General features: G+C 39.1%; 5 protein-coding genes across 9 annotated transcripts; 2 read left to right on the top strand and 3 right to left on the bottom strand.

The window, feature by feature from the left end:
• Positions 1-258: 258 nt before the first annotated feature.
• Positions 259-7116, top strand: LOC105696798 (ribosomal protein S6 kinase beta-1). 2 transcript variants are annotated; one of them, XM_012419526.2, is made up of 13 exons: positions 259-517; positions 636-676; positions 1352-1526; positions 1630-1713; positions 1811-1944; positions 2081-2143; positions 2242-2370; positions 2499-2589; positions 2666-2782; positions 2863-2994; positions 3069-3176; positions 3376-3560; positions 3667-7116. In XM_012419526.2, exons 1-13 carry the CDS (start codon positions 431-433, stop codon positions 3734-3736), a joined length of 1416 nt encoding a protein of 471 aa, XP_012274949.1. In that variant the 5' UTR covers positions 259-430; the 3' UTR covers positions 3737-7116. The 2 variants fall into 2 exon arrangements, with proteins under 2 accessions (XP_012274949.1, XP_012274950.1); XM_012419527.1 differs by having other exon boundaries at positions 431-517; positions 3644-3744.
• LOC105696800 (corepressor interacting with RBPJ 1) lies at positions 1999-9402 on the bottom strand. Of its 3 annotated transcripts, none has more exons than XM_012419530.1 (7): positions 8944-9402; positions 8759-8853; positions 8396-8646; positions 8191-8317; positions 7954-8085; positions 7385-7844; positions 1999-2252 (listed from the first exon to the last, which is right to left on the bottom strand). In XM_012419530.1, the coding sequence occupies exons 1-6, from the start codon at positions 9013-9015 to the stop codon at positions 7430-7432; spliced, it is 1092 nt and encodes a 363-aa protein (XP_012274953.1). In that variant the 5' UTR covers positions 9016-9402; the 3' UTR covers positions 1999-2252; positions 7385-7429. The 3 variants fall into 3 exon arrangements, with proteins under 3 accessions (XP_012274953.1, XP_012274954.1, XP_012274952.1); XM_012419531.2 differs by lacking the exon at positions 1999-2252 and adding an exon at positions 3576-3732; XM_012419529.2 differs by lacking the exon at positions 1999-2252 and having other exon boundaries at positions 6505-7844.
• Positions 9403-9570: 168 nt separating this feature from the next.
• LOC105696804 (NADH dehydrogenase [ubiquinone] 1 alpha subcomplex subunit 6) lies at positions 9571-10944 on the bottom strand. The gene is made up of 4 exons (XM_012419536.2): positions 10744-10944; positions 10318-10433; positions 10094-10232; positions 9571-9902 (listed from the first exon to the last, which is right to left on the bottom strand). Exons 1-3 carry the CDS (start codon positions 10865-10867, stop codon positions 10104-10106), a joined length of 369 nt encoding a protein of 122 aa, XP_012274959.1. The 5' UTR covers positions 10868-10944; the 3' UTR covers positions 9571-9902; positions 10094-10103.
• A 298-nt stretch (positions 10945-11242) lies between these two features.
• On the top strand, positions 11243-14441 carry LOC105696796 (aspartate--tRNA ligase, mitochondrial). The gene is made up of 10 exons (XM_012419525.2): positions 11243-11561; positions 11652-11909; positions 12062-12427; positions 12518-12694; positions 12777-12956; positions 13027-13137; positions 13209-13424; positions 13568-13780; positions 13864-14047; positions 14135-14441. Exons 1-10 carry the CDS (start codon positions 11469-11471, stop codon positions 14293-14295), a joined length of 1959 nt encoding a protein of 652 aa, XP_012274948.1. The 5' UTR covers positions 11243-11468; the 3' UTR covers positions 14296-14441.
• Positions 14437-21119, bottom strand: LOC105696802 (WD repeat-containing protein 82). Of its 2 annotated transcripts, XR_002762252.1 has the most exons (2): positions 17043-21119; positions 14437-16902 (listed from the first exon to the last, which is right to left on the bottom strand). XR_002762252.1 is itself a non-coding variant. In XM_023433046.1 (1 exon), the coding sequence occupies exon 1, from the start codon at positions 20642-20644 to the stop codon at positions 19697-19699; it is 948 nt and encodes a 315-aa protein (XP_023288814.1). In that variant the 5' UTR covers positions 20645-21119; the 3' UTR covers positions 14437-19696. The 2 variants fall into 2 exon arrangements, 1 of the variants encoding a protein (XP_023288814.1); XM_023433046.1 differs by having other exon boundaries at positions 14437-21119.
• Between the last annotated feature and the right edge of the window lie 13 nt (positions 21120-21132).

Here is a 21132-nt window from a genome sequence, read left to right as displayed (position 1 = left end):
CTGCCACCTTTTGGAGGATACGGGCGACTAATGCACTCTCCACCTGTTACTCCTTAATGGCGCCGCAATCTTTTCCGCTGCAGATGCATTTATGAAATTAAACCCTTGGGTCTCTTGGAATAAACCATGGGACAAACTTCCAAACCGTTCCAAACTAACTTGTCGGTCGAGGAGAACCCGAGGTAGTTCCCATAAGTTTCACCAGGTGCTGCTTCGTCGCACTTAACCCCAATGAACTTTTCGGAGTTTGGACACGAGACTGGAGCACGACGCACGCGACCGTCTAGACCGTTCGGCGAAGCCACCGAAGCCCGGTTCACTTGGAATTGTTAGAGGACTCGATTAATCTCTTATCTCAAGAGGTTAGCTTAATTTTCGACAGCAGGTCCGTTCCCGTTAAATGTGACTTCCTCGGCGAGGTGCAGCTAGAATGGCCGGGGTCTTCGATATCGAGCTGCAGGACGGCGAAACGGTGAACCAGGACGAGTCGGACGACGACATCATCGAGACCGGAGAGGTGCTCTTAGATTGCGGGAGAATTACTCGTTGTTTCTTATCTCCTTTTCTCTCGATACTTCAATAATTCTCATGACCTCGACCGTTGCAAGCCTAACTTCTCGTCATGCTTCTTGCAGGGCGACTTCGACACTCCACCGAATGTAAACAATCTTCTCGAGTGAGTATCGTGGTCCTTCGATCGAGCCTGTGCGAGTCTCTGGAAGTCGAAGTGTTCCTTGGTTTTACCTGGGTGAAGGTCGAGAAAGATTAATCGAGATCAAAAGGATCTTTCCTATGTATTGGGATGGTAAATTCAGGGAACCGTGGAAATCTCTTCAGAGAAAGAGAGTTTCAGGGTCTTATTGCTCATTAAATCCTGGTTATATCTTCTTAATATAACTGGTGATAATTTGTAACTCGCGGTTTATCTAAAGTCAGAGATTATCTATTAGTCAACTTTTTTTGGTCGGCTACCGAGTGGCCTTTAGAATGAAGAGCTATTAACCCTCTGTAACCCAATTTCTTTTCAAACCAAGGGAAAACTAATGTGACGTGAAATTTTCAAATGCTAACCTTCCTATATTAATTATTTGTCTACAACTTTATAATTTATGTTATTATAAATTTACAATTAATGAACAAATTCATTGGTTACAAAGAAAAGTTACAATAATAAGGTGCTACGTTAAGTTTTTCTGGAAAAATCTAGTAAGACTGAAGAAGTATCAATATACAGATATGTTACTGCAAAGTCACAGTTATAGAAGGTTAAATAGTGAAATAATGATGTTTCCTCTCTTGGCTTTCAATTGGATTGTAATTGAACTCACTTGTCGATCATGGTTTCATTTAGATCTGAAAATGTGGAGAGAGTTCAGTTGTCCGAGCAGATTGTTAACCCAGGCCAGGAGAAAACCGGGCCACAGGACTTTGAACTGTGTAAAATCCTTGGGGAAGGTGGGTATGGAAAAGTCTTTCAAGTACGCAAAGTCACTGGAAAGGACCGGGGCAGCATCTTTGCAATGAAGGTGAGAAGGAAGAAGTAAAAGGTGCGCAAATGAGTTTCACAAGGCTGAATTTCTTTTGCGTATACCATCGAGAGCATTTCAGTCATTTAATGTCTATTAACAGGTATTACGCAAAGCATCGATAATAAGGAACCAAAAAGATACGGCACATACCAAGGCGGAGAGGAACGTCTTGGAAGCAGTTAAGGTAATTTCAGTATATCCTGTATGTTCGGAGAAAACATAACTTATTAAATGTACGCGTAACGGGATATGATATTGATGTTACATAATTTTGCTTACAGCATCCCTTCATTGTTAACTTAATGTATGCTTTCCAAACGGGAGGTAAACTCTACTTGATTTTGGAATACCTCTGCGGTGGAGAACTGTTCACTTACTTGGATCGTGAGGGAATTTTCTTGGAGGATACAGCTTGGTACGATCATCACTTATTAACTGTTCGGCTTAATAAATCATTGCAGGACAAATATTGCTTATCTGAACATTCTCTGAATTTAATTTAAACTCATGTATAAATGTCGTAATCATTACATTCACGTTCCTTTTTCCAGTTTTTACCTATCTGAAATCATACTTGCGCTTCAGCACCTTCACAATCAAGGAATCATCTACAGGTACGTATTAAAAATGTGACATCATTGTTTTGCTTTTCTCGTATTCATCCTCCATAAAAGAACTACCAATTAATGACGGTACCACAATTTTCTTGTAGAGACCTGAAACCTGAGAATATTTTATTGGACAGGGAAGGCCACGTGAAATTAACCGATTTTGGTTTATGTAAAGAGCACATACAAGAAGACACTGTAACGCACACAATGTGCGGGACGATAGAGTACATGTAAGAGATATTTTGTTAAAAGTTTGAAGTCGGTTACAAATTTGATCATAAGATATGCTTCGATAGAAACTGATTAATCCAACTATAAGGCTATTTTTTTTTAAATGTACGTTCATTTATTTCAACAGGGCGCCCGAAATTCTGACCAGAAGTGGCCATGGGAAAGCAGTCGATTGGTGGAGCCTCGGTGCTCTGATGTTCGATATGCTGACTGGCAATGTATATATCATTCTTTGATCGATATCTCTGTTAGACCTTTTGAGATAAAATTCTATCGTTTAATATGAACTTGCAGCCACCGTTCACGGGAGACGACAGGCGAAAAACGATAGAAAAGATCCTGAGAGGAAAATTGAGCCTCCCGCAGTACTTGACACCAGATGCCAGAGATCTTATTCGGAAGCTGTTGAAGGTGAGTCACAAAAGTCATGTGGCTTTTATTTAATCCAGACCCTCTTTTTTTTTCAACGTTGCACCTTCCTCGTTTCACAGAGACAAGTGGCTCAAAGGTTGGGGTCCAGTCCAAGCGATGCCGAACAAGTGATGAGTCACAATTTCTTCAAGCACATCAGTTGGCAGGATGTGATTTCACGCAAATTGGAACCTCCTTTCAAGCCATCCCTGGTGAGTCGGATTCAACACACCGGAGTCTGGTACGGCATTGAACTTTGTCTTATTCTGAACCTCTTCGTTTTCAGAAAAGTGCTGACGATACGTCGCAGTTCGACGAACAATTCACGGCAACGGATCCTGTGGATTCTCCGGTGGAAAGTACTCTGAGCGAGTCCGCCAATATGATTTTCCAGGTTAGGTTAGGTACCATATTACGAAAAGTGTTCCAGGGGTTAGGATCCTTAAGGTGATATATATGTATATGGATTTCATTTGATCTACATAGATTGAATTTCCCAGCGCCTCTCATATCACCTTAATCTTGACAATTCCATTCTTTGAGGTACCGCTGTTTATAATACGTTGAAAATACAATCTTGCTCTCATTACCAGGGATTCACATACGTGGCGCCAAGTGTACTCGAAGAGATGTACACTCAGCCGAAGGTTGTCAATGCCAGAAGTCCTCGAAGAGGTCTCCTTAGCAGCAGTCAAAGTGGCAGCTTGCAGAGCTTCTCATCAAGGACCCCCGACACCAATTTGAGGCCGACCTCGCATTTTCAGCAACAGCAACACAGGTGAGAAAATCAACCACTGGCTCTACGTAGCTGTTGGACGGATGATCTCCTAGGCTCGACCTTAACTGGACACGTCTTCTCAGGAAATTGTTCATGAAATTTCCAGGCATCGCATAGCAGGATTAAATAACACGGAGGACATGGAGATGATGGACGTGATGCCGTTGCCCCACTAAAATAATTATCAGTGATCGAAGATGCATCGACTCGAGTTTTCTGGGTTAAACTCCTTCGAGCGATTCCGTCGAGGGATCAGGGAAAATGATCGATGCAGGACTCGGAGCAAGAGGAACGAAATCCCGAGGGGCTTGACAAGGCTCGAACCATCGAGAGATTTCAATTGGTTGTCTAATTCGTGTCGAATCCTAAAATACCACGATCGAGTTATTCCACGGAAAGGTATACATCTCATCGTGGAAACGATTTTGTAAAGTACGAAGCGCAAAAGGGCCATACAGTGAGTAATCCTACTCTCGTTAGGAACAAGTAGCAATGACACGTTCAGGGGTCTATTTTCCCTCTTATTCAGCCACAAGGACAAGTGTCCTATCTTCTAGTATATCTCAAATGGCGCTTTAACGCCAGGCCAACAGTTTTGCACTAACACTGCCTGCATCGGGATCGTGTAAATGAAATAAGTAAATATGACGTTAAGGTGCCGCTTTTGTGTCACCTTAACCCTTCGCACTCCCAACTATTGCTGATGTCGAGTCACACTCGACATAGATGTGCAAAGGGTTAAAGCTAGCGAACAAAACGGGTCTCCTGCCTCGAAGGAAAGAGAGATGGATCCTAATAAGTCACTCGAGGTAGCTAGTTTCGAATTTTTCCCTTAATCTCTGTGACCCTAGTTCCTCAATCTTTGGGGGAGCTTCTTTACGAAACCGTTCTTCTAAGGATACGTATACACTACTTTAACTTCTGACCGACAAAGTTGCACTGGAGCAGTTATCTCTTTGAGGCCTACGATCGCGCGACGTTCTTTTTCGTCGCAAGAATTTCCAATTGCGGCGAAAATCGAGCACAAAATGATTGAGCACTGGGTGTTCGATTCGACATTTTCAGATGACCATTTTTGTTCTTTTTTTTTTTTAATTTGTTTTTCAGCGGTCCCTTGGTATATGCTTTAGACTGCACTGGGAATAAAGCTTCATTGAATCGAAGAAATAATTTATTTGGAGCACTATCAAAGAAACATTTCTTTCGAACAGTACCGAAGGATTACTTTTCTTCGTTCGAAGGATAATCTATTTCACTCGAACTCGAATGAATTGGATGCAACGTTTCTTAGGATCGGTGACAATTTATTTCAGCTTAATTCGTTGAATGCTTTGATACTGTTCAAAGGAATAGTTTGGTTCGATAACTTTTTTTTTGTTCTTTTTTTCTCATCTTACAGAGATGCGCACTTTCTCGTGGCCTCGTTCTTTGAGTTTTGCGCAAGAAATTTTATCTTTACTTTTGTAATAATTATAAAGTCCCTGTCCGGAGATTCTCAGTGCAGGACAAATATACACTTCGTATGCAGATTGTAGAATCCGACTTTTTATAAAACGCGACCAGATGGTTAGATCTTTGTTTATTTAACTTTATTTTACAATCCGGCTAGTCGTTTTATCGATCGTTTTGTAAAATACCCAGTCGCTCTATAAAATTACTAGGTTAGTTGTAAAATAAAACAAGGGTGAACGAAGATTTGGCCATTTGGCTGCGTTTTACGAAAGGTAGGATTTTACAATCTGGCTACGATGTACACAACTAGATGATAGTATTTAGTGGTGCCACGTTCGGAGTTCTGCGGGGTTATGTAAAATTGTATATGCTTTTTGTTTATGTACCTGTATGTATATATACATATATACACATTCATATATCTACATATACATATACATATATGAATATTCCTTCTTTTGTCTATGTATACACCGAGAAACGTGCAATTTAGACAAGACATGAATTATTTTATGTACAGGACGTTTTACCCATGCATCGAAAGCTGGAAATGGCTTATCGAAGTAATCGGTTGAGTTTTACTAGGAATGGAAATCGTTAAAATATCAGGTCACCGATGGGGTGAGCCAAGAGTATTTCAATTTTTTACAAAATGTTATAAACCAAAAGGTAGTCGAAATGCGAGCCTAGAAATATCCATTGTTAATATAACGCGAGATAAATTAAATATATATATATATATACATATAAAGAAAAGAGAAAATCTATATCCTGCGCTTTTGCGTCTGCTTTTCATTGGCTCAACATTTATTCCGTTCAAGCACAGATTAATCGAAGCAGGGGAAGCTGCAAAAGGTTGCCATCGGTTTTAGATATTTCTTGGTTCGAGAAAACATGTTGCGTAGTTGAAAGAAAAATACCATTACTCGTTTAAAAAGATCTAGAGATAATTACATGTTGAAGCTCAAAGATTCTACCTTTAAGGCTCCTTTCTTTTGCCCCTTGTCGTATAATGTACAATTTAATTTTCATTTTATCCCTTGTCGGGAGGGGGGCATAAGTCTACTTCGTCTCGATGAATATTCTAATAACATGGCATGTATTTCTAATCCAAGGTTCTGAGTGTTCCACTTGGTCCTTAATTTCTCGAATAGGAAGAAACTAGAGATGATTATTAACCTGTCATTTATTACAAAAGTATTTGTATAGACGGGCACTTTATTAAAATGATTGTTCTTTTTAATTTTTTTTTTTGGATAAACCAGACAGAGCATTCGGAATTAGAAAAATATACCACTTGCTACGATGGAATTAAAACAAAATATAAGTAATGTAAAATCCCGTCGATGGAATGGGATCTTTGCAAATGGTCAGACATCGCTTAATCAAGCATGTGATGAACATTCACTCGGATTTCAGACTGCCCAAGTGTTCATCAGCCACCATAAATGGCTAGTATTATGTACGCATAGACAACCACGATGCAGACAAATATAGTAAAACCTTTATATTGTAACATTAGTGATCGATTATAAGATTACTACAATAAATAGTTAAAGCCAGACCATAGCACACCGTATTCACATTTTGTTAAGTTTTGCCATGCGAGGTGCTTTACCAGGCTCGCAGTAAAAATTCGTTATTGCGAGTTCAATTCGACATATAAGAAATAAATAACGCGTTAGATCGTAAATTAAGTTCCCCCTCATATTTTTAAAGCGTTAATGCAAACCTACCGATGTCCTATTAATTGGTAAAATCAGCCAGGATGATTGAGTTAAAAATATTCATTATGGAGATGAGCACCCTCACTTCTGATTCACAAAAAGAAAACGAATGTACCCGTTACTCTGTTAATTATGTCCATAAGTATGACGATTTCATTTCCATTATTGTAATGCTAATTAAAAACTATTTTACATGTAACTACACCTAAGTACATTTTTTCTTTGGCAAGTATTTCCAAGATTTGTACAGATCACTTTGCGTGCATCCGCCTCAGAATTTAACTTACAACGGAAGACTCGTGTGTGGTTGTTCGCTATCTCAAGTAAATTTTAAATCATTTACGTTCACCTTTCCAATAAAGTTCTAAGTACTTATACATGATATCTACTCGGTCGAACTACATACTGTACATTCGCCTATCCCTTTTCGTTTTCAATGAGGAAAATATAGGCCCTGACTAATATACATATGCCAATTTAATGTGGTTAGATTAGGAACGACACATTTTTACAACATATTTACCGATGCGAAATTTGATAAACATTACGAAAAGGCTATAGTTACGTTTAACTAATCGTAGTTTGGGTAACTATATTTTCTGTCTCCGGATAAAATTCATTTTCACCAGCCAATGATGTACTTACATAATTTTTGTGCTTTTGCCATCGCAGATGACACTCGGTAGGAAATCAATGATGAGAATGTTTTCTGGACTTTTCATACTTTCTCTTGTGTCTCTGTTCGGTGTCTGATTCGCTGGACTTTCTTTTCCTTCCATTGGTTTGATTTCTGTCCTTGGTGCTTTTATATTTTTCATTCTCTTTTTCATCCTTCTTCCGACGATCCGTGTGATGTTCGTCTTCATCTTTTGATGTCTGCTTTCTCTCCTTGTGATTCTTCTTTGCTCTCTTTTTGTCCTTATGGTCTGAATCAGGAGATTCGCTGCGTTCACGTTTGGATTTAGATTTCTTTTTGGACTTTCGTTTTTCTTCCTCAGAGGAGGAATCATCTGAATCGGTACCACTGCTGCTAGCACTCTGTCTGTTACGCTTCTTCAACTTCTTCTTCTCTTTCAGTTTTTTCTTCTCTAATTTTTCCAATTTCCTGCAACGATAAAAAAAAAAGCTTACTTATTTCATACTTCAAAATAGGCTGATTATAATTTCTAATGAGAATGCAGTATATATTATCAGTCAAGATATAGGTTTCCTACTTCAGCAATTTCTTCTTCTCCTTTTTTGACAAGGACTTCAAGAACGTCACTTCGGACTGCTCTTCATCTTCCGAAACCATTAAATCCTCATGTTCAGGCACTCGTAAATGCTGTTGGGCAGTGAGAGCAGACCTAAGCAATTAGGAAACGAATAAACAACAACTGTAAATAAATCCTTGTAGTGGTTAACAACATACAAAAGCGAGCAATCAATTCTCTATAAATATCGAAACATACTTTTTCAGAGCCAGGCCGTCTTCTCTCATCTGTTGTACTAACGTTAAAGCATCTGGTGCTGGCGGAGTCTGTACATTATTTGCCATCACCACGCTCATTGCTTGGCTATATAATGGGCATTCCTTGTCTGTCATAAGAAGGTCGATATTCAGGATTTAAAACGTTAATGTTCGTACGAACTTGTGTCTTATTATTGTGACATTACCTGTATTAATGTGGCCCCATTTGTGACATTTAATGCAGCGGACATTGCGTACTTGAATACCAAACGGCTGGTCCCGTATTTCACTGTCACCCTTGCAATAACTCTCCCGAGGAGCATTATATTTGCGCTGCCATTCAAACTTATATTCAGGTTCGTTGTCCTCCTTCTCTCTTTCCTTTTTTGCTCCTGGAGGTGGTTCGTACATAAAGTTTACACTGAGCTTGTCCTTGCTTTCCTTACTGAGTAAAGCTCTGTAATTTAACATTAACGCTTAAATCAATATACGAATTAGGTTCGAAGCTGTTATTTGCAGGTCAAGGGTGTTAACGGAATATTATGTCCATAGAATAGGTCCATACTCACTTATTATTATGCAGATCTTGTTCCTTCTCATACTGAACACGCAATTCCTCTTGCTTCTTCTTGTAAGCCTCAGCCTGTTGCTCAGCCATCCATACCTAATCGTAATAAAAGCTATTTTACTTTCCACCGTAGATATGGGCAGAAATTAAGATGGCAGCCGAGAGGTTAGTCGTAGAAGTACGTACCCGCTTGAGATTATCCCTGGAGGCTGGGTGGAAGAATTTCTTGCACATATAATTATTAAAACCCTTCCCCATGTTCGCTGGTTTGGAAACTTCCACTCAAAGTAACAATCTCAGGGTAAACAATAAATCAATGCCTCCACATAACCTTCAATACGTCCAGTAATTCTTTTGCCCCTAATTGAAAAGGAACAGCGTCAAACTAACCTCACGTGACCGCCGCTGCATTTTTACCCTGGACAACATTAGTCAATAAAAATACTGACTTCGCGTACTTTTTTTCTTTTTCCAAAACTTTTCTCCTAAACTGTTTTAAAAAACAATTATCCTTCGCACGTTTATCAATCGTCTGAAAAAATCGCCCTAGAAACATTATAAAGTACAGAGTTTAAAAGTAAAAGGTGACGATTATTAATTTTAATTTCTAATTTGACTAAAATGTAGCTATCAATAACGGCGCGTAACTTTCCTCTCTACGTCCATGCGCGAATACATATTTTGATAAGCAAACCACCCAATAGATGGAGCTTAACTCAACCCAGCATGCATTGCGATTTAATCTCGGTATAATGATTCAAGGAGGGAAATTCAAAAGTAACCGCTATGATTCAATTGATAAGACTTGAGAAGTTACTCCTTACTGGAGGATGACTTCTTTTTAAATATTCATAATTTTAATGTATTAGATATTCTAATAATCACTCAATTTTAGGTAATAAAATTTCACTTTGTTTCTTCACTCATCTGTTAGTCCTTGGCACGTGATGACATTGTAATCTTGACATCGTATGGAAAGGCGGCGATTAGCAATCAATACGTTTATAATTAATGGTTAAGGAATAACTCACACCATTGTTCACAATCTAAGTCTTGAGCACTACCAGTGAATGACTTAGATTACATAATCTCCTTCTTGCTATCTACGGAGAATCATCGGGACTAAATAATTTCCTCGAAACCACCTGTGAAGAATCAAGTACATTAATAAATTTTTAGTACTATAGCAAATAATACAAGTTTGCACATTTCTTTTCACATCACAGAAAGTCACACATAACCAATGATGTATTCTACTTTTGTTTAATATGTATCTAAATTTATATACATTAGTTCACACAGGATCAAATTTAATACATTGTAATATCGAACATACTTAATACGCACTAATCCTGACCCGCTAAGAACTTAGAAAGGAAATCGGTTGGTTTCTTTTCAACTGTGTCTTTGAAGAGGTACATTATTTGTCCCTTGGTCTTCCACAATTCTGTTGTCTCTCGCAGTTCCATCTGTCCCTAAATAGATAAAAATATCTTTCATTATTTAATAGTGAACCTTGCCTCAATATTTTTCCATCCAAGATTGTTTATAATAATTTACCTTGACGATCAACATATCAATAACTCGAATGTCCGTTAAATTTCTATGTTTTATGAACTCTTCCCGAAGTTTAGCTTTACATTGATCCACGGTCCTAGGAATATCGAATTCCCATACTAGAACATAATAGTAAATAGCTGTGACGTGCAAAGACTCTACAATACGCATTAAATACTTATAGTAAATAATTGATTTTTAAGGTCATACCCTGTACAGGTAATCAAAGAAATTTTGATTACCAAATTCCTTGTTAACCTAGTTACTCTTTTAAGATAGTTTCTTGATAGAAATTGATTGAACAGAGATCAGGAGTGATTTATGAGGTTGATGCTATCAATTTTTCCAGAATGTAACGAAGAGAGGAAGTTTCAATCACAAATACAATTTTAAGTTGCAATCAGTTTGAGGTTAGAGATGGTTACATACCAATGATAGGGATTTGGCGATACCAAGCTTTGTACAATTTTAGAACCTGTCTACGGGCGTCAGATTTATCTAGTGATAAAATCGGTCTAACTTGACGCGTGGTACTTTTAATCACACTGGCCATTCTGAGATTTTTCTTATTCGCATTCACAAATACCAAAAATGTAGTCTGCTATTTTTCTGCTACCAATGAATATCAAGTGTACTAAAAGAGCTCAACGGTATGTTACAATGTGTTCATTAAAAAACAGTGCCATCTAGTGGACGAACTGTCCACTAAATGCACGAAAAATCAATTCAAATGATCGGCAACGTTAACCAGAGCGTTTATTACGTATTTTTTACGAGAGCGCTCACTTTTTGCACTTTCGTCTCACGTGGGTTTATTCGAAGAATTACGTAATCGCTATATGAATGGTCTCGCATTTTCACCACGAAAAATGTTCCGTAATACCATAAGCTACTCATTTTTCACATTTTCGCTCAATTTGCTTTACGTAATAAACCCCCTGCGTTAACCTTCATATTTGTTCAGGTTTATGATATGATACATAATATTCAGACCCGGTCAAACCTCATAAAATGGGAAAATCCAATTATATGGCAATAAGAACACACGATAACAAGAAACTGTACGTTTAAATCATCGAGCCACCTAGCCGTGATTATTCATTTTCTGACTTGTTAGATTCTTTGTTTCCAAGTAAATACTTAAATGACATACAATGTCTGCGAGAATTCTTAGAAACAAGACAATAAGTCGTTTACTTGGAAATGTATTTTTAAAACATCATCCATCAGTTGTTAACGTTAATCATGTAAGTATTAAGAAGTTGTATACAGCACGCTTAAGCATTGTAATTCTGTGAGCAAACATTGTCATTGAAATCGATGCGTTCATTTATTAGGTAATTGCAGCAAATAATTCCTCAATGGCAGTATGTGGTCAAGAAAAGCCTGTAACAAAAAACATTGGAGTGGATTTAGAAAAGTCTGGTTCATCCGTTAATGAATTTGTCAATAGAACGCACACGTGTGGGGAATTAAAAGCTGATGATGTCGGACGAATAGTCCGGCTTAATGGGTGGATGGAATTTCATCGAATGGGAAAGTTCATAATATTGAGAGATGCTTATGGCTCAACGCAACTTCTAATACCTGATAATGTAGGTGCATTGTATAATTAACAAATGTGATAATTATATAAACATATGGTTGTACAGAATTTTACCAGCATACTTATAATCATAAAAATTAAAAGGTGAAAACTAGAAACATACTATTTGATGCCGAGTATAATTTTGACATGATGTTTCAGCGAGAGGATCTCTCTGCAATTATACAGAATTTATCTTATGAAAGCGTACTCAGCATAATTGGAACGGTTGCAGAAAGACCGGAGAAACAAAAGAATAAAAAGATGACAACGGGTGACATCGAGGTCCTTGTAGAATCATTGGAAGTTATAAATCAAGCTTTGCCTCAACTTCCTGTATCCCTAAGACAATTTAATAAGTCAAAAGAAGCGATTCAGATGCAATACCGGTACATAGCACTTCGATATCCAGAAGTGCAAAGAAATTTGAGACTGAGGTCACAAGTCATAATGAGGATGAGAGAATACCTTATTCACAGCAATTTTGTGGATATCGAGACACCGACTCTCTTTGGTAGAACTCCTGGAGTGAGTGTCCTATTGATTAAAGGCTGTTACATCAATGGATACTAAATATAATTTTTCCTCCAGTGTGATAAGAATTAATTTCATGTTTAGGGAGCACAGGAGTTTGTAGTACCAACGCGGCAACCCGGGAAATTTTATTCTCTTACACAGAGTCCACAGCAATTGAAACAATTGTTAATGATAGGTGGATTCGATAAGTATTTTCAAGTGGCGAGGTGTTACCGAGACGAAGGGAGCAGATCCGACAGGCAACCTGAGTTTACACAGGTACAGTTGATACTGTAATTATTTACTGTTAATACTATATTAAATTAGAAATAATGAACAATGTAACTTTTAATGGCTACAGCTGGATATTGAAATGTCATTCGTCAATCGTGATGGAGTACTCAACATGACAGAAAATTTATTACAACGAAGCTGGCCAGAAGAATTAGGATGCGCAGAAATACCATTTAAGAGAATAACATATAAAGACTCAATGGAACTGTATGGAACTGACGCGCCTGATTTGAGGATACCATTTGAGGTGAACTTTAAATTATTATTTGCAATACCTAAAAATTATTGAATGTTTCAATAATGTGTCTATTTTCTAGATGAAAAATGTTACAGACTTAATCGAGCTCTCTGATGATCTGTCAGCGAAACTTGATCCTATCTCAAGGGAAACATTTGGAGCATACGCAATAGTCTTTCCGAATAAACATGTAAAAGATTTTATTTTAATCAAGAATTGATTACCATTTGATATACCAATCATGATTAATATGGATTTCAGGAGACCTTTACGAATTCATGCAAGCAGCAATTTAGTGAAATATCAAGATCTCTATTCAATGGTGTAAGATTATTGCAGATAAAAGCGATAGGAAGTTTATGGACATCGAAGTTGAGTGAATTGTTTTCCCCTAATTCTGTAGGAAAGCTTCAAGAAACATTGAAATTAAAAACCGGAGACGTCTTGTTTCTGGCATTTGGTCGAAAAGTAGACGCAGTGAGTATAAAACCATTCAAATTTCCTCATTATTGAAATTTTCCATTTTACTGGCACAATTATTTCTATTAATTTTCTCATATATATGAAATGTATTGATTTAAAAAAATCCCCTATAAATCTTTCTGGCGTTTAATCTTCAGAATGGATTAATTGGAAAGTTACGAGTAACCTTTACGAACATCCTGGAGTCTAAAGGAAAGAAAATAAGATCTGAAGGATACCATTTTGCATGGATCGTAGACTTTCCCTTATTCTCTATTGCGGAAGCAACAGGAAAACTTGAATCGACTCATCATCCTTTTACGCAGCCACATCCTGACGACCTGCATAACCTCGAAAAGGATCCCTTAAACGTAACTTAACGGAAAACACTGAACCTTTCTAAAGAATATTTCAACTTGACCTAAAATAGTAAAGACAGAATCATGTTTGACAGGTTCGCAGTCTGAGTTATGATCTCGTATTGAATGGCAGTGAGGTCGGTGGTGGATCAATTCGAATTCACGACACAGAATTGCAGACCAAAGTTCTCAGTATGCTAAACATCGATGAGTCAAAGCTTTCGTACTTCCTCCATGCTCTTTCGAGTGGTGCACCTCCCCATGGTGGAATAGCACTTGGTAATTATTACTCACTCATCATCATTTCAAGTGTGATTATCTTAAAAAAAGCATTCATTAATTAAAATCAATGCGTCCAAATTTTAGGCTTGGACCGTTACATGTCAATATTATGCGATGCACCAAGTATACGAGATGTAATTGCTTTCCCAAAAACTGTGGAAGGGCGCGACATGATGACAGAAGCGCCACATTTAATCTCCGACGAGGAAAAGGAATTTTATTATATAAAAACATTAGAGAAATAAACGAAAAACATAAATAATTACGTCTTCCTGATTGTATGAATTTCATTCATCTTAAGGGCTGTCGTGTATGAGCTGTTGCATGTGTAGTGTTATGAAAAAAACGAAAAAAGAAGAAAGAAAGAAAAATAGACACGTTCGAAAGGCTTTACAAAATAAACTTATTTTATTCACAATTCAATTTCGAACGGCCATCTAGACATCGTACATAAAAATAAAAATACCATTTGTCGTGCATCTTAAGTTAGTAATCGAATGACTTTTCTGCGGTACGTTAAGAAAAAAAAAGTCTAATTGTCACATTCAGTTCTTGAAGAAATTCCAAGTACGGCGACACACGTGTTTGTTTCTTGTTTATAAAAGGAGAACGAGATTTCCTCGATTGTGAACACAGCCCGGACTTATCGGAAAACTCTGTAGAGTTTCGCGCCAAATACATATAAAAGCCATGGGCGTTGTATCTTAACGAAGGGAAAGAAAACCCAAGTAATACAGCTCGAGTGAAAGATTTTAGGAATGACCTCCGAAATACGGTGAAAATGCATCTCAATTTAATAAGATTCCACTAGATAGCACCTGGCTAACATAATTATTATACGTATACAAGTTCGACTGTAATGACGTAAAAGATACTTAAATATTTAAGCTGCTATTAAAATGCCAAATTTTCACTTTTTATCAGCTTTAGTTTCCAATCCTGTTAATTAAAGGCATGTAAAGAAGCACTCAAAAGTACATTTACATGCCAGCATTATATTCCTAAGTTTTGTTACTGGAACGATGAACAGCGAATAGATCGAAGATGATTAAAGTTATCTTCCCTGCGCATGCATTGGAAAGGATAATTGAATAAACATTCAATTGTACGCCTTTCAGCCATGACTTTTGGCACTACGAATGCAGAATGAATTAATAAATGCTGGAAAACATAATTCTCATAAGTACGAATGCTATCGATAATGCTGAAAAGTAATCAAAATAGGAAATTATAATAATTTGATTAATATCAGTTAATCTCTATTGCAAAGAAGTACACACCTATTGTCAATTTACCGAGTTTCACAGATTTCTAGTAATTGCTGTAACTAAAACCTCGTCGAGGTCTAAATACCAATTAATTCTAGTATTGGAGCTTGGGAATACCGAAGACATAAATAAAGTTCGGATAGTTAAATAATGCGTCTGTATTTAAAATAAAAGTTTCCGCTATACTTGACCACGATTTACACGTCGCTTAAATATTTAAACCTTCTCTTAAATCATTCATACAACCAAATTTTATCGCGCTTACAAAATACGTATAATACAATGTATACCTATACCAGGTGGACATTTGTCAATTTCTTTTAAACCTAATCTGTTACTTACTTTTATATAAAATATTTATTTCGCCAGCGGTATTACTTGGGAATTAAAAAGGAACAGTTTGCCCCAGGACTACGTCTACTGGATGCAACGGTCATTACTCCCAAATTTACAAAAAGAAAGAGGAAAAAATGGAGAAAACAACGAGGAAGAAACAGTTTTTTTTGTAAACAATTTCACTGGCCGGAGCACATTGTAACTCAACTTAAGAGTCGCTTAATCGACCGATCAAATTTTAACAACTGGATAGTCCTCGAAGAGTGCTTTTGTGCTTCGACCAAAGAAATATAATCCATTAAAAAGTATTATCGAGACAGAAGAAGTCAAAGTGTACAGAAGTGTAAAGAACTCCCTCTTGAAGGTGGCAATCCTATTTAGAAAGGTAGCACGGAGTCTAATTCGAATCGACCAGAGCCTTTCGTAACTTGTCTCCAAAGCAAAAAAACCTTTTCACATGTACTTTTACAAAGGACATGGATGTCATGGGTCGTATTGGCCTTCGAAGCAAAGATACGATGTCACATTTCCTTATCCTAAACTTCTTAACATTCTAAATCTATTAGCTTCTATAATTTAAGGAGAGACGGGTATCTAGTCTTACTTGTCAACAAAGAGGAGGTTACACCGAATAAACAATATTTCTTCAGAGAAATTTAGTCGTAAAAATTTTACTTGTCAAATTTCCAAAGTCCTAGCAGAAATTATAAGTATAAAAATCAACTGAGTTAGTTTTTTGACACGGAGCATCCTCGTCTCTCCTGGACAGACAGCCTCGATTCACTACGAGAGCTTTGACAGCGCTTACTGTTTGACTTCGAAGACAACGACAGAGGTATATAATAATGTATACCGACTAAAAGGATTTTAGACTTCGAGACAGAGTTATATCCTACCATCAAGTTTACCATGGACCGAACTAACTAATGCCCTGAAGGATTCGCAGGTGTTCGAACAAAGAAAGCGGAACGTTCGACAGGTTGTGGTTGTTTTAAAGGCGAAGAAACGAGAGCTTAAAGCCATTTAAAGTGCATTAAACGCGAGATTAGCCTGGCAGTATGTCGTTCAACGACACGTTCACACGACGCACTGAATATACCTTTCCTCGAGGAAGCATAAGGTTATCTTCGCTACGACACAGCACTTTCGAAGTCAGGAAAGAGCGCAACGTTGAAGGTCCATTCGAGTCTTACTCCGAGACGAGATTTCAAACACTAGGGCTCTTACTACGATGACACTTTGTTACTCCTAAAACATGGAATTACATTAAGTGTTTGAGATCAAGAGGTTCCATAGAAAAATGGATTAATTACTTCGTTAACGCGAGTTTCGTATCGAAATCTTCTCAATTTCTTAATAATAATTAACGCAGGCCAAATATATCTCACGATTTCAAAGCGCCGGCCTGGATGGAGTCGAGACTCGATGCGGCGCTGATCCTAATCTCGAAAAGCCCTTCTCGAGGTGACACAGAGAAGAGAAAAAATTCTCCGTTCAAAAACCAATTCCATGAGATTGTTACGCTATTTCTGCCGGTTACATTCCAGAACCGTGCCAACTGTCAACTTGTAGATTACAAAACAAGTATACAATAACAAAACTGTATGACGTTCCGTTTCACAATTTTCACACCGATGTCATCAATTGCTTCAACGTTCACTGGCTTTACAGTATGTCTGAGTCTAGAATGTAATCACAGCCTGCCGTAACAACTCTTGAAACTGCCGAGACTTTTCCTGTCTTCTCTTTGCATGCGCATACAATGAAGATCCATCGTTCAATCGAGTCGAATTCTCTGACTTTGGTTTCTCTCGACGCAGCTCTCCGGTGAATTGTGTTCACTCACGTACACTCGAGACAAATCTCTAACGAGGTCTTCCACACCGCCAAGTTTACACCTGTCATTTTGACACTTCGACGTTTGACATTAGCCTTCCGGCAAGTCCGTTTACTCGGGTACACTTTCGATTATACGCTTGTTGCCGTTATAAAAAATACTATTTTACAGTGGCACTCTTACGCACTCACATTCGTACACCGACATACATCGGACATCAAGGACACGTCCATCGCACGCATGCTCTTACGTGTTTTTTTTCCTTTTCTTTTCTTCTGACAAAAAAGAACCACATTGTTGTCTTAACATTATATAAGGATTATCGTTATCAACGTTAAAAACCTAATGGAAATAATTACGTGTCATATTTACAACAAACGACGATGCATAGTTATGCTCCGAACCCTTTTCTGCATCCGACAGAAAGCATTGTACCGAATGACATTAATCGTTCACTGTGTTTCAAATTGAATACCAGAGGATTCGGCCCCTTAAGTTCTCCAAGTTAAACGTCGGACCTATAAATTCCTAAACCGAATGAAAAAACCCATCTAATAAAAACCATCTTATCCTACTCCAATAGTTCCCTTAACGGTCCTCAGTTGAAACATCAAGAGAGCGTCATCACTTGGATCCTGTCAAGCGCAAAGATTCGGTTGCAGTTAATGACAACTAGCAATCGACGTCGCATAAAGAAAAAAATGAAAAAGAAAAAGGATAGGTTGCCAAGTCAGTTTGATGACAACTTCTGTTAATGGAACAAAGACTGACATTACATGGCTGACATCTTAAGCATTCCTCGAATTCTATTTGTTGAATTCAGATGCACTCTGTGACAGAAGATGAGCAGTTTGAAACAGTGCAAAGACTTTGCCCTACATTCGAGTGTGTCTGAATCTAAGACAGCGCTGCAATACAAAAAAAAAATTCAAAAAGTTTCCAAAGAATGATCAGACTCGAGCCATGTACTTGGTTATCTCTTGGAGTTAATATGCAGAAATTAAAAGTATTCCATGTACTCGAAATGAAGCGACATAAAGTACTAGTATTAAAATGCTAAACGCAGGTACAGGAGGAGACTATGTACACGGGACGATATATCCGAAATACTAGCGAGATATACTTCGTAGCGTGCAACATACGAGACTGCCTCGCTACTGTCGCGAGTTCCGTTCGTGTAGATGGTCGCGTTCATCGCGCCATGAAATAATGACATGACATTATAAAGAGTCCACCGAAGCAAATTCCCAGTGGAGCGTTATCTGATGCAAAGTACAAATGTTAAACTGATACAATAGCACTGGACAGGTGAGGCAGGCAACCTTCATTTTCACTTAGCACTACGGGATGTCCTAGCCAATGTCTTGCACACTTGCAATCCTTTCGGCATGGATTCTCAAACCTCATCATAGGAAGATAAATTGATATGCGAGTTGACCAGTTATACGCGATCTGCACAGTTCATGTGAACATTTCTCACCATGTTGGATATATTCACATTGGGTTATTGGAATTCAATACCGATGAACATGGGTTTAGTACCTTCGATGACTGTTCCGACAGGCCATTTGAAACAAAGTTGAATTCCAAATGAAGGCCCACTTCAACGATCCTTTTAGTTATTCCAATTCTTGGAATATAATCCAGACGTGAATACATCCTTAATGACTCGGTGTACAGTGAGACTCATGAAAGAAACATCTTCGGTGTAAATAAAAGACTTGAACTTGTTCAAGCGCTACCATGCCTTTCAATCTTAATACGTGATGGAAAGTATCAAGTAATGTCATTATCGTTCAGATCGGAATATCAGGGATACCGTTAATTAGGATGAATTCTCATCCTAGCCGAAGTGAATCATGCCTAAGCCTTGTCTCTTTGAATCGATAGTACACACATGTTTACATTTCTGGCATCCCTAGATGAATCTCATTATCCTCGGAGTAGAATGCCAGCATGTCATTATCGGGTGAACATCAAGACATCGCCTATGTTCGTTTCCGCCTCACATCAAAGTGCATTCCAATCGATGCCTCTTCCATTTGCAGGTTTGCTAATGTACTTAGTTTTAAATGCAACGTTTTTTCTTTAAATAGAGACAATGCCAACGGCCGCACCGAAGTCGTTTCGCCGTGCACGATCCTCGCTGTCCATTCTCGACTTCCTTCCTCATTGTGTATCACCAAAGACCGGTCATTGGTTCCTTTACGCCGTGTCCTCCACAGTGGGCAGCCAGAAAGCCATATTAGTGCACGCAGATGCCAACATCATATACTTTGGATTAAACTGGATGCACTGAACAGGAGCCGGATGGTCCCCTTTGAGAACGCAGACCTTATACCCAGTATCCGCATACCAGACATGGACACGTCCATCCGTTGAGCCACTAAAGACAAACTGGGAGTCTGGACTAAAGCTCGCCTCGATGGCGATGCCTTTGTTGTTCAGATAACCTGCAAATGTCTGCAGTGGTGTACCATGGAAAGCGTCAACGAGTCGAATGATACTCCCATTAGTGGAAATAAGAATCGTCTTCCCATCTCTGCTAAACTTGAGTCCAGTCCAGTCGCACTCCTTCTCCTGCGACAGCTTGAACGTAACGAACGGCCCCTTGTCGAAGCTCCTCAAGTCGTACAACTTAATACACTCTGAATTGACCCCCGCCGCAAATATCAATCCCTCCGGGTCATACGCAGCCACCGGTCTGCCCGAGACGTTCATAACTCCGTGACAATTTGGAGAGCGCAGATCCCAAAGGCGCAGCGACTTGTCCAACGAGCCCGAGAGAAAGGTATCCTCGATAGGGCTAATGCACAGCGAGACGACCTTTTTCGTGTGTCCTGGAAAGTATCTGATATATTTATTATCGTGCAGACTGAGGTATCGTATGGTATCGTCGACCTTGGTGCTGCTGTGTATGGCAGTGTTCTTGGCATGGGTGAAGTGAATCAGGTCCACTCCGTACTTCTTCGAGTTGACGGTGCGGACCTGCGTGCCCTTCTCGCAGTCGTAGATGACGATTTGATCATCCTCGGAGCAGGATATTAAGGTGTCGCCGCTGGGCGAGAAGTCGATGCTATTGATGCGGTCGGTGTTTTCTCGGAACACTTTCGCCACTTTGAAGCTGCGCACCACGTGGTCGATGAGCTTCATGACGACGAGGGTCAGGTCGAGGTGTCGCGGCGCTCGGCGGAGCCTTGCGCTTTTGAGGTTAGCCCGTCGTCGCGGGCACGAGACGGCTGTCCGAGAGTCCGGGCGGCGCGGCCAGGAAACGGTTCCCCGGTGGAGAAACAAAGGCCGTTGCAGGTACGGCGAGGCTCAGGACTCACGAGGACGATGAAGGGCACCCGCAGGAGGCCGAAGCGAAGAGACGAGGCGCCGGCTCGTGTACGGTCAGGCCATTGGCATCAGAGGTTAAGTCGCGGGCTAATCCGAGCGCGGTGCGGATTCTTTCGACCCGATCGACGAGGCTTGGCGCACCTATGCACGCACGCTCACACAAATCCTACCAACTGTTTAGAAATGGCTGATCGCGACTCAGGGATCAAGCTCCGGGGAAAAACTCGACACTCCGTGGCTTCGGATAAGGCGCTGACGACACGATGCGCGATCGAGGAAGCAATCCCCCCTCCAATCCGATC

The sequence above is a fragment of the Orussus abietinus genome, unplaced genomic scaffold (genome assembly GCF_000612105.2).
Source record: "Orussus abietinus isolate OABI.00-Male unplaced genomic scaffold, Oabi_2.0 scaffold16, whole genome shotgun sequence".
Classification (NCBI taxonomy): Eukaryota; Metazoa; Arthropoda; class Insecta; order Hymenoptera; family Orussidae; genus Orussus; species Orussus abietinus.
This window is presented reverse-complemented; position numbering and strand designations above follow the sequence as displayed.

Bases quoted from the DNA above. Each gene is read 5' to 3' on its own strand.
- LOC105696798 (XM_012419526.2), top strand. From the start codon at position 431: ATGGCCGGGGTCTTCGATATCGAGCTGCAGGACGGCGAAACGGTGAAC. The intron at 1,714-1,810 runs GTAATTTCAGTA...TTTTGCTTACAG, and splicing joins ACGTCTTGGAAGCAGTTAAG to CATCCCTTCATTGTTAACTT. The intron at 2,371-2,498 runs GTAAGAGATATT...TTATTTCAACAG, and splicing joins TGCGGGACGATAGAGTACAT to GGCGCCCGAAATTCTGACCA.
- LOC105696800 (XM_012419530.1), bottom strand. From the start codon at position 9,015: ATGGGGAAGGGTTTTAATAATTATATGTGCAAGAAATTCTTCCACCCA. The intron at 8,647-8,758 runs GTGAGTATGGAC...GTTAAATTACAG, and splicing joins CAAGATCTGCATAATAATAA to AGCTTTACTCAGTAAGGAAA. The intron at 7,845-7,953 runs GTAGGAAACCTA...TTATCGTTGCAG, and splicing joins GAGAAGAAGAAATTGCTGAA to GAAATTGGAAAAATTAGAGA.
- LOC105696804 (XM_012419536.2), bottom strand. From the start codon at position 10,867: ATGGCCAGTGTGATTAAAAGTACCACGCGTCAAGTTAGACCGATTTTA. The intron at 10,434-10,743 runs GTATGTAACCAT...ATTATGTTCTAG, and splicing joins TCGCCAAATCCCTATCATTG to TATGGGAATTCGATATTCCT. The intron at 10,233-10,317 runs GTAAATTATTAT...TTATCTATTTAG, and splicing joins TTGATATGTTGATCGTCAAG to GGACAGATGGAACTGCGAGA.
- LOC105696796 (XM_012419525.2), top strand. From the start codon at position 11,469: ATGTCTGCGAGAATTCTTAGAAACAAGACAATAAGTCGTTTACTTGGA. The intron at 12,957-13,026 runs GTGAACTTTAAA...TCTATTTTCTAG, and splicing joins ATTTGAGGATACCATTTGAG to ATGAAAAATGTTACAGACTT. The intron at 14,048-14,134 runs GTAATTATTACT...TCCAAATTTTAG, and splicing joins CCATGGTGGAATAGCACTTG to GCTTGGACCGTTACATGTCA.
- LOC105696802 (XM_023433046.1), bottom strand. From the start codon at position 20,644: ATGAAGCTCATCGACCACGTGGTGCGCAGCTTCAAAGTGGCGAAAGTG.